Below are 10,666 nucleotides of genomic sequence, written 5' to 3'. Positions count from 1 at the left end.
GTTACTCTGACACTACTGTCATTGTACTTTTTGCTGCTGCCATGTCTCAGACTTGTTACAGAATGAAAAACACAATTGTGAGTGGAGTTTTTTCCCCATAAAATGCTAGTGGTTGTGGGCTTGTAGTCTTGCCTTTCACATTACCAAGCTTGCCTCTTCTCAAGTTTTTGTTTTTCCCCTATTTCCTTTGGTTCGTTCACAGGCCCAGCCGTAAGAGCACAAGGAGCTATGAAGCTAAATAATACTGCTAGCTACAAAAAAAAATTTGAGTTCCTTTTATCTGCAACAGCATTACTAACTTAAAATAAAAACAAGTGTCTGCACACAAGCTACAGGCCGTTACTTATTAAGGGATTTGCTTAATTAAAAAACAGGATAAAATAAGCTTGTATTGCCACTAAAAGAACAATGCTTGGCACTAGCTAAAATAAAACAGTCCTTCGGGGTTTCAGTGTTGAGCAGTTGGAGCACTTGGTTTACAGTGGGTTACAACAGAAAAAATAACCTTGTCCTACATCTAGGCAAGGGGTGTACAGGAAGATAAATTATGTGCAACTGCTTTAGATAATTTTTTATTGAGCTAGAAAGTTTGAATCCCTATTCGAGTGCTTGGGGCACTTTAGAGGAGGGAACATATAAGAGGACTACCAGCTGCTGTCACTACCATTGTCTTTGGGGTGAGCCAGGAGGTATTCTTGGGGATCACCTGGATCAGGCCACATAGGTAAGAAGGGCTATAGGAATGTATTTACTTTCCACATCCTGTCAGGGCTTGGTTATGATCAAAAACGTTGTGACCTGTTGTGGTCTTAATTGCTTGCAACAGAATTGCTCTATTTTTCCATGGTCAAGAAATTTAGTGAAAGTTAGGAGCAGGCACTTCCACTTTTCTAAGGGGTCTAAAAAGGTTGATAACTACTGGTCTAAGCCTTTAGCGTCCATGCTACTTCAGCTTCCTTTTAAACATGTAGTCTTGCTTTAGGAAGCTGTGGTTCTTATGCCCACGTTTTGGTGTTTGCCACCTTTTGGCTGGCTTTGGCAAAGATTGCATGCATGTGTAACTCCTTGAAAAAAATGTTGCTTTTCTGTCTAGACGTTGTTTTTTTTACCTACTGTTCTTCATCCTCAATACTTCCCTTTACTGAAGGAGAAAAGTGAGTGGGGTGTCTTATTTGACTACTTAAACACCTTTCACAAACTCATGGAAAATTCTTTCAAAGCACTGAGGTAATGGGGCCTCTGAAAAGTATACACATATCCAACTGTTTTGTATTTAACATTGTAAGTAATAGGGCTTGTTTTTAAAATCAGTCAGCATGATTGTTCTGGTATAATAAACAATGCTTTTTTCATTTGGAATATTATTTTAAATGACTCCTTTCATCCGAACACATTTCCTTCTGTTCTGCCAGTGTTCTGAATGAAACAAAGTAACACAAGACTGATAACTGGTCAAATTCAGTTTCCATTTTCATCACTGCCTCTAAAGATTTTTGGTTTGCTATTCAAGGGTTATGAACAATGAAGATGAACTCTATTAAAGAACATTTGGGCCCTTTCCTGATTCAAAATCTTAAGAACCTTGCCTCTGGCTTACTTTCCCAACACCGCGCTGCTCTGTGGGTCATGGAGTACTCTAAACTTTGCACTACAAAAGCATGGTTCTGGGTAGCATCCTCTAACCTTTTTCCTCTTCTGCATAACTTCCATTATTTCTTTGATCTAAGAAACATTCAGAAAGGATATATCGTTGAGTTAGTTTTCTTACTTCAGTGGTTGCATAGTTCTGGAATGTCACAAGACTTTCACATTTGCAGTGGTCTTTATCTTTTGGAGGATTTGCTGGAAAAACAAACATTTTTAAAAGCAGTGATGCATAAAATGACACTGTAGTAAAGCTACTAATGAACAGTATATTCAGTGTACCTTCCTTGCATTGAAACATGGAATAATACCAAAAGGATCATTTAACAAATCCTAATTGTGTAGAACTAGTTGCATTAATTGAGGATTGTGGAAGAGTTAACTAGGGTAACATGAAGAAACAGGTAATAGAGGGCTGCTATGGCACAGGTGTTTGTCTAAGATTTTCCAAACTTTGTGTATCTTTCCTAATCTGTGATCAAAAGGCCTGGTGCCTAAAGATTATGTAAATGACAATTACCTGATGTGCCTGTTGTCTTTGACTGGCTCTCTTCAAAAAGATACTTGTGGTGTACTGCAAAATTGGAGCAGGCCAGGAGGTCTGTGATGGTTATGGTAGCAGCTTCAAGTCCTGCGAAAACAAAAACACCCCAAAAAACAGATTATACAACACAACTGTTGTATTTTGTCGACAATTCTACTTCATGTAACACTAGATTATGCCACGCTTATGCCAGACTTCACTAAGTGAACTCATCCATTTTAGTGGGAGCTATTTATGAAGTACTACTCAATGGATTTTTATTTTACCCATAGAAGTTGAGGATTTCAAAAACAACATCTATGTACTCTGTAGTGAATTTAGGCCTGGATTGTAGATGGAATTTGTTAGTCCCTAGCATTTTGGATCTGACTGACATGATTGTAAATAAAATTAACTATAGCTGGGGTAGAGAAATAACAGCATCCAAATGAACATGGTGATAAGGTGAGAGCATGTAGCTTTGGAACAGGTTCTGAGCTTCACTGCAGAAGTTCAGGGGTGGGGGGAGGATTTTTGTCCAAGTCTCCCTCTAGGTGGTTGGCTTACCCTAAAGAAAACTGGAGTGGGGTGGGGGAGGCAACATGACACCGGGGAGGGGAGCAGATCACCTAGTTAAAGCATCTAACCTGAAGAATGTTGACCAGGCTTGGGAGGGCTCCCTGCTGATGCATCCTGATCTTCCAGAGCTGTCAGAAATGATTACCAAAATGGAATGAGACCATATTCAGAGAAATGCAACTGTGACTGCACAAATAATTCTGATATAAAGAATAAGACCCTTTTTTACTGAACAGATTTTTTCTTACTAGCAGCTTATCTCCCTGTTTGTGGTGAGTAGGTAATTATGATTCTTACCATGTAAATTGGAGAAAAGGCAGTGTTGCCCTTAAGTGCTCTAACAGAACCTTTTAGCTCTACTTACCAGAAATATTCTGTTGCTGTAGTGTTTCCAGTTTTAATGCTGCCTTCAGAGAGAACTTACTGAAGCTGAGTTCTCATTTAACGTGGGGGAGTTGAGTGAGGCAACAAGTCACTCATTCTGCTTCACAGTTCTCATCAAAACGGAAAGTAGCAATTGGCAGGTCACAGGATAGGGGAAGGCAGGATAAAGCAGAATTTTAACTACCACACTAGGATAACAGACCATTCCATCACAGCAAGAACTGTAGATGCTTTTATTTCCTCGGATGTGAGTGGTACATTTCCCCCCCCACTTAATACCACTAGATATTTTGTAGCAGGAGCCTTTGTTTCCTCTGTGATTTGGTTTTCCAGAATTTTAACATCTTGCCTGTAGTAACTGGTACACTGGATAGACCAAGCAAGACAAGTAAGACCTTTACAACTATGAGTGTCAATTTTCATTACAACTTTCTAAAGGAAGGCTAAAGACTACAAGAAATGATAGAACCATTTCCCAAGAGCCCTCAGGGTTTTTTGCATTTTGTGAAAAACTTTTTCCTCACATCCACAGCAATACCTCCATATCTATCTTCTTCTCATATAAAATATAAACTGATGCCAAGTCTTGGAAGTCATAGCAACTAAAAAAGCTGGTCTCGGGCATGTTTAATGAATAAATGAAACTGCAGTTGACTTGGCTGTAAACGAGGGTCTGGTCACCTTAGTCGAGGAGTCAAATAGATGGATGTGTTGCCACCTCCACTGCTTTATTGGGTGCTATTGGGCTAAGTGCTATAAACACACTGACTGGATGGGCTGATAGGCTCAGACGGATATTCCTACACTGTTCTGGGCACCTAACTTCAAGTAGTGGGGTCTCATTTCTAGAAGTGCTGAGAACTGTGTTTTAACTAAAATTAATAGGAACTGTTGTTTGCATATAAGTGTTACATAGTGCTAAGTACTGAAAAGTTAGGTCTTGGGTGTCTGAAATTGGGCACCCAAAATTACTTTTGATGTTATATGTTTTATGTAACTCAGTCAAACACCAGTTAACTATGAATATTACCAGGTCCTCAAGCGTGCTGTGACAAGAAATTAATTCATATTAGTTAATTGGGTAGCACTCCCATAAAATAGTCATAAGCACCACAGAAAAGCCCATGAGGAAATTAACCATCTTCAGTAAATACACCCACATTTTGAACAGTGAGAACAGAACAATATTTAATAGTTGTCAGCTGAGGACAGCCCAGTTTCTTGTGTAGGAGAAAAGCCCCAGAAAACACTTTCTCAGGATAGAAAGGGAAAAAGGAGGCCATGAACCCCAATTTTGTACTGCCTATTCATTAAACAATATAAATCATAGCCCTTTAGCTTGTAAGAGCAGGCTAGGATGGGTTTTCTTCTACTTGGAAATCCTGGTTATGTTCCTGGTTAAGTCTGCCTTGGGAGAGCCATGACTTCAGGCTGGGAGATTTGGGATAAGGCTTTAAGCTTCTTGTGACTGAAAACTCCCTACTCTGGGTAGTTGGTTTGTGGTGGCAGATCATAACTCACTCTAGGAAAAGCTGTCTGCACAATCTGAAAGGACACACTCCAGAGGGAACAGACGGCTAGAGACCATCTAGTAATCCCTTAGTTGAGAAGCTGAAATAAAGTTGCTGGATGTACAAAAAAGGACACAAATCAAAGTTACAAAACAAAGTAATCCAATGAAAGTGAACAGTTAGCCTGTTCCTCTGCAGGAGGCAGGAATTTCCGGTGACCTGAGCTGAAGGGAAAGAGTTGGTCTTGAAGCACCCAACAAACCCTGGGCTGCCTCTGAATTCCACAAATGCAAGTCAGTGCCCCGTTATGAGTGAGGAACAGGGAGGAAGCTGTGCAACAGAATAGTGGGACTGAGGCTTGCTGAATACTGGAGGACAAGTTTCTACTTTAAAAACACTAGAGGGCAGGATTGACTTAAGTTTTTCTAGCAACTCACATTTCTGAAAAACTAAATGAAATATATGGCAATTAAATGGTGCTGCAGCTACCTGAAGGATATATTTTCTGCATGGACCGCCAGGGTAGACTGTGTACAGAAATTGGTAGGGTAGCTGCCAGAGAATTTTGGACTTGAAATCTTGCTGTGTTTTTAAGAGTGTCATCAGCTGTTTGTTGGTCCAGCAAAAGGGTTAATTTTATGCATATTATTTTTCTGCAGATCAGAGGGACCTAGCAGTAAGATATTTAGGATTGAGGCAAAGGCAGAGAATAGACAGTAAACAGATTCCTCAGATTCTTTTTCCCCTGTCGTGTGCTCTCTTGCCAGGCAGTTTTGTACAGCAGAACCAAAAAACAAACAAAACTTCCCCATTGAATGATTAAATGCAATGAAAATGAAGCAACCTCTTGAGATTCCTGATTCAGAATGATGTATGAATGAATGAGTGACACTTAAGGGCTAGGAGTATTTGACTGATTGGCTGAAGGGTCGCACTCAGAGGGTGGTGGTGGATGGGTCATATTCGACCTGGGGGGAGGTGGGTAGCGGAGTCCCCCAGGGCTCGGTCCTGGGGCCTGCGCTGTTCAATTTCTTCATCAGCGATCTAGATGATGGGGTGGAAAGTAACCTGTTTAAATTCGCTGATGACACCAAAATTTGGGGGGAGGTGAGCACGCTAGCAGGGAGTGAGAGATTGCAGAGGGATCTGGATAGGTTACAGGGGTGGGCTAACAGGAACAGGATGCGTTTCAATACGGACAAGTGCAGGGTGCTGCACTTGGGCAGTAGGAACCAGCAGCACACTTACACAATGGGGAACTCCCTACTTGAGAGCACGGAGGCAGAAAGAGATCTTGGAGTCATTATTGACTCCAAGATGAACATGGGCCGACAATGCGAGGTCATGGTTGGCAGGGCTAACCGGACCTTGTCGTGCATCCACAGGTGCATCTCGAGTAGAGCCAAGGAGGTGATCCTCCCCCTCTACGCGACGCTGGTCAGGCCACAGCTGGAGTATTGTGTCCAGTTCTGTGCGCCCCATTTCAAGAGGGATGTGGACAACATGGAGAGGGTCCAGAGGAGGGCCACCCGCATGATCCGGGGACAACAGGGCAGACTCTACAGTGAGAGACTGCGGGACCTGAACCTATTCAGCCTCCACAAGAGAAGGCTGAGGGGGGACCTGGTGACTGTCTATAGACTCACTAGGGGGGACCAGAGGGGTTTGGGGGAGACGCTGTTTCCCCTAGCGCCCGCTGGCATAACAAGGAGTAATGGGCACAAGTTGATGGAGAGGAGGTATAGATTGGACATCCGCAAAAACTACTTCACAGTTAGGGCGGCTAGGAGCTGGAACCAACTTCCAAGGGAAGTGGTGCTGGCCCCTACCCTGGGGGTCTTTAAGAAGAGGCTGGATGCCTACCTGGCTGGACTCATTTGAGTCCCGTTTTTGTTTTGGGGTTTTGTTGTTCTCCCGCCCTGGCGGGGGGTCGGGCTAGAAGATCTACTAGGTCCCTTCCGACCTTAAATCTATGAAACTATGAAACTATGACTGGGGCAGAGAGCATAGCCTGGTCCCTGGTGCACAGATATCCCTTCCAACTCAGATTCCCTGCTGTTTTTACAAAGGAGCTCACAGGCGAGTGTCTCATACTTGTTACACAATGTGTGGGTCAGATTCTGAGCTGGAGAATCAAAGACATGGGCTTCTGTACAAACTGAGGTTCTCCCTGTTTACTTCCTGATTATATTAAGCTACTTGTTCTGGAAATGCTAAAAAGAACCCTTAAATACAAAGCTACTGATACAGGCCTAAGAGCAATTCAAATTGCTCAATAAAACATAAATAATTTTGAATATTTTCCCCAGTGTTCTAACAAATTAAATCATGTTGCTTTAGCAGGGTGCAGTTCAGCGAGTTGCTGATCTAACTGCAGCACAGAGGGGGAGGGTATACTCCCAACCCTTTTGGGTTTTAAAAGTGTATGTTTTATATATACCTTTATTGGAATTGAGAAAAGAAAAGGAAAAAATGATCTGTGCCTTTGGCCCTAGATTAAGATTTTATGTTCTTCAAATGTTAAGCAGTCAAAGTATGACTCTTGCTGAGTGACTCAAGTTTCTCATGTTTCAGATAAACCACTATGTGGTATATCCTGGGCCTGTATTATGAAGGAGGTTAGACAACATAATTCTAATGTTCTGTCCTGGTTCTGAAATCCATTACTAGAAGTAGCTACAGTATTTCCTTTTCTATTTCCTTTTTTCTCAGTGAAAGTGGCATATGTTACCTTCACAGATTTGCTTTTTTAGCTTTTCACTTATCTCCCCCATGGAGCTGAAATCCTGAGCATAGAAGAGATGTTTGTCTGATGGCTCAGAAGCAATTTCCCGCAGTTCTTCCTCAATTGCTTTTCCTATTCCAACGGCATAGATAGTTATACCTGGGTGCGAGAAAAAAAATGCATGCTATTACTAACTAGAGCAACATTCAGATCCGCCACCCATCTGAAAGGAAAATGCAAGTATTAATTAATTACCTAGCATCACAAATATGGATACAAAGATGGTGTTTGGATAATTCCAGCTACACATTGCTGAGGTATACACTCAGTGGCTCCACCACCAGAACTTCTGCAGCAGCTTCCCCACCAGGTTAGCCAGACTGCATGCATGCTCATGTGCTTCTGGCCAGTCCGCATAGCAGCTGGGACACCACAAACAAAGGGCACTTCAGGAAGCCATGAGCTGCTGAATAGGCCTTGGCAGCTGACTGAAGGTCTGGTAGTGTCTCTCACACCTTCAGCTGGCTGCTGGATGGCAGCAGAAGCCTTACTTTGCTTGTTGAGGTACTGTAACTCTGCCAGCGGAGGTGCTGCACACACCAGTGGCAGAAAGACAGTGCAGAGTAAGCCCCCAAGTTCTGTGTTGTTCTAGTAATGGAGTGCTTTACTGTTGACTTTATTAACCAGAAATGTTCCAGTTTAAAAAACCCTAGAGGCTTGGCTGCCACTGACAAATGAACCCTGAAAGAGCACTGAAAGAGCAGATGCAGGGAGAGAGAACATTTTGGATCAACCTAAGCAATGGCACTGGCAGCCCCTAGAAGGGAAATTGGGACATTACATACACACAAGTCTTTTAAAAAAAAAAAAAATTTAAGGCAGGGGTTTCTAGCTTGCTTGGTCTCCTGGGCCAGTTTTGGACTATTGGGCTCCACAGGTGATAGGGCAGGGAATGGCTTTTACCTCTCTGGGTACCTGAGCTATTGTATTGAAACAGGAATACTGGCACCTCGAGGAGCTGCACCAGCCAGATCTGGCCCACGGTCTGTATGATTGAAGTGCCTGGTTTCAGGGGGTTAATGCTCTTTTTCACCCTGAGAGCTGGGCTGGGGGAAATAGCTCTCAAGTTCCTCTTATGAGAGGGATGTCAAACACACTGTGTGTAAGATGGAGCACTCTTCATATCCCTTATTCCAGCAGCTGGCATGAAACTTGTAGTCTAACCTGAGTAAAGTAGAGCCTGAATTGTTCGGAGCTGGGTAGTTCACAACCCACTTAGTGGATAGAAGGTTGCCGAGGCGTATATTCCAAAGGGCACCTCTTTTCCGTGCAGATGGAGCGCAGCTATGGCTGTGCATGGCTGACTGGAATGCCCTTTGAAATAAAAGCTGCAGCTATGACACCTCGGTGATTCCCCCATAGGGGTATACAGAGCCACAGCAACTACCTAACTAGTTCACAAATCTTCATCTTCAGAAAAGGGTAAGGAACCTACCCTGAGAAGTATCCAGGTTCTACTATACTTGTTTCTGGTTATGTCAGGCCTGGCATTAGAAAATGCCCTCACTGTACTGATGCCCTGGATTTTTAAGAACAGTGTTTAATGGTGAGCCTTGTCCTATCAGCAAAACGTCACGGTGAAATGAACACATGATATTTGCCTGAGATCCTAGCTGTTTTGAAAAAATAATGCAGCAATAATCTTTCAAGGCCAGAAAGCTCTTTGTAAGAAAAAAACTTCACATAGAAGGCATCAGATAGCCATGCCTCCGTGCTTTGTTTCAGATAAGATGTAGGATGTGGCATATGTTCATATGTTCCTTCTTTATTACTGGTTGATAACATCTGAGTACCCACTCTGAATTCTATCTCTTGCCCTTCTGGCAGTGCAGAAGGGCATGATGATATAATAAATGCATCTTATCTATCTCCACTTTCAACATTATATTATGCACTGTCCTTATTTTCTATCAAGATTGTGTCTGACATTGTGCTAGCCAGGAAAATAAAACATCCAACATATTATAGAGGCTGATTCAGTTTAATGAATGGGACCATTCATGCTGTTGCTTTTTAAAGACTTGTTGATATCAGTAACAGAACATTCAGGGCCAAATTCATGCTCATAGAGACATGGCCTACAATGGGATTACACTGGGGAGGTATTTGGCTCATAGTGTCTCACATGCAAGTATATGTGATCCAATACTGATGTGTTCTTTAGTAAAAGTGGGACTGACTTGCACTGCTCTCCAAATCCTCTGTTCCACAAAGTCTGCATGGTTTGATGCAGACTTCCAGACCCTACTTGTCTCAGTACTAAAACCATGAGTTTTCAGTCCAATTTTCAAAAGTTTAAAAAGGGGCATTTTATGGATTTTTGAGACTGCAAGCTATTGTCCCTACTCTGAACATTACCCCACTGCTCCTTTCTCATCTTGTAATTTTACTTCCTTTCTTCTCATTACAAGAGGGATATCACCTGGGCTACAAGAATTGGTGTCACTGCTTGTGTTCAGCTGTGCATCACTTGATCAAGTGATAAAGTGGGAAGTGATAATGGATTCAAGTATCCCCTAGGGGTTTGGCAACTGTATTTGTCACAGTCCATCACCCCACACTATTAGAAGAACTGTTAATAAAACAGAATTTGATTGTTTTGAGGAACCCCCCCCCCCCTTTTTTGTGGAAAGTTTGCAATTCTTTCAATCAGGTCTGTATGCAGAAACAGTGATTCTTGTTACAGGTAACTGATCAGAATGGGTTTTTGCCATCTTGTTCCTGGAGTAGAATTTTACAGGCATACAGAACCATGTTTACTGGTCAAAATCACCAGTCTTTGTTTAAAATCTAAGCATAATCTCTCATGAGGCTAGACAGACCTCTACATGCTTCTTTTTCCCCACAAGGACAGTAGATAGGGACAATAAAGCAATTTATAGTTTCATAGTTTCTAGGGTCGGAAGGGACCTGAGCAGATCATCTAGTCCGACCCCCTGCCATGGCAGGAAAGAGTACTGGGGTCAGACAACCCCAGCAAGGAGTTCATCTAACCTCCTCTTAAAAACCCCCAGGGTAGGAGCCTGCACAACCTCCCTTGGAAGTTGGTTCCAGATCCTAGCCGCCCTGACCATGAAATAGCTCCTCCTGATGTCTAACCTAAACCTACCCTCTGCCAGCTTGTGACCGTTATTCCTGGTCACTCCTGGCGGTGCTCGGGGGAACAGTGACTTCCCCAATGCCTGCTGATCCCCCGACTAGTTTATAACAGGCCACAAGATCCCCCCTCAGCCTTCTCTT

The 10,666-nt window shown here is 42.7% G+C and overlaps 1 protein-coding gene across 6 annotated transcripts in view; it reads right to left on the bottom strand.

The window, feature by feature from the left end:
• The window catches only part of MATN2 (matrilin 2), a 120,369-nt gene that overhangs the window by 5,785 nt on the left and 103,918 nt on the right, over positions 1–10,666 (bottom strand). For all 6 annotated transcript variants that reach the window (XM_019527974.1, XM_019527973.1, XM_019527976.1 and 3 more), the window contains 4 exons: positions 7,373–7,525; positions 2,815–2,874; positions 2,165–2,275; positions 1,747–1,842 (listed from right to left, as the gene is read on the bottom strand). In XM_019527974.1, coding sequence (XP_019383519.1) covers positions 1,747–1,842; positions 2,165–2,275; positions 2,815–2,874; positions 7,373–7,525 — 420 coding nt within the window. The remainder of the gene's footprint in view (positions 1–1,746; positions 1,843–2,164; positions 2,276–2,814; positions 2,875–7,372; positions 7,526–10,666) is intronic.

The sequence above is a fragment of the Gavialis gangeticus genome, unplaced genomic scaffold (genome assembly GCF_001723915.1).
Source record: "Gavialis gangeticus isolate Ggan-Ray unplaced genomic scaffold, GavGan_comp1, whole genome shotgun sequence".
Classification (NCBI taxonomy): domain Eukaryota; kingdom Metazoa; phylum Chordata; order Crocodylia; family Gavialidae; genus Gavialis; species Gavialis gangeticus.
This window is presented reverse-complemented; position numbering and strand designations above follow the sequence as displayed.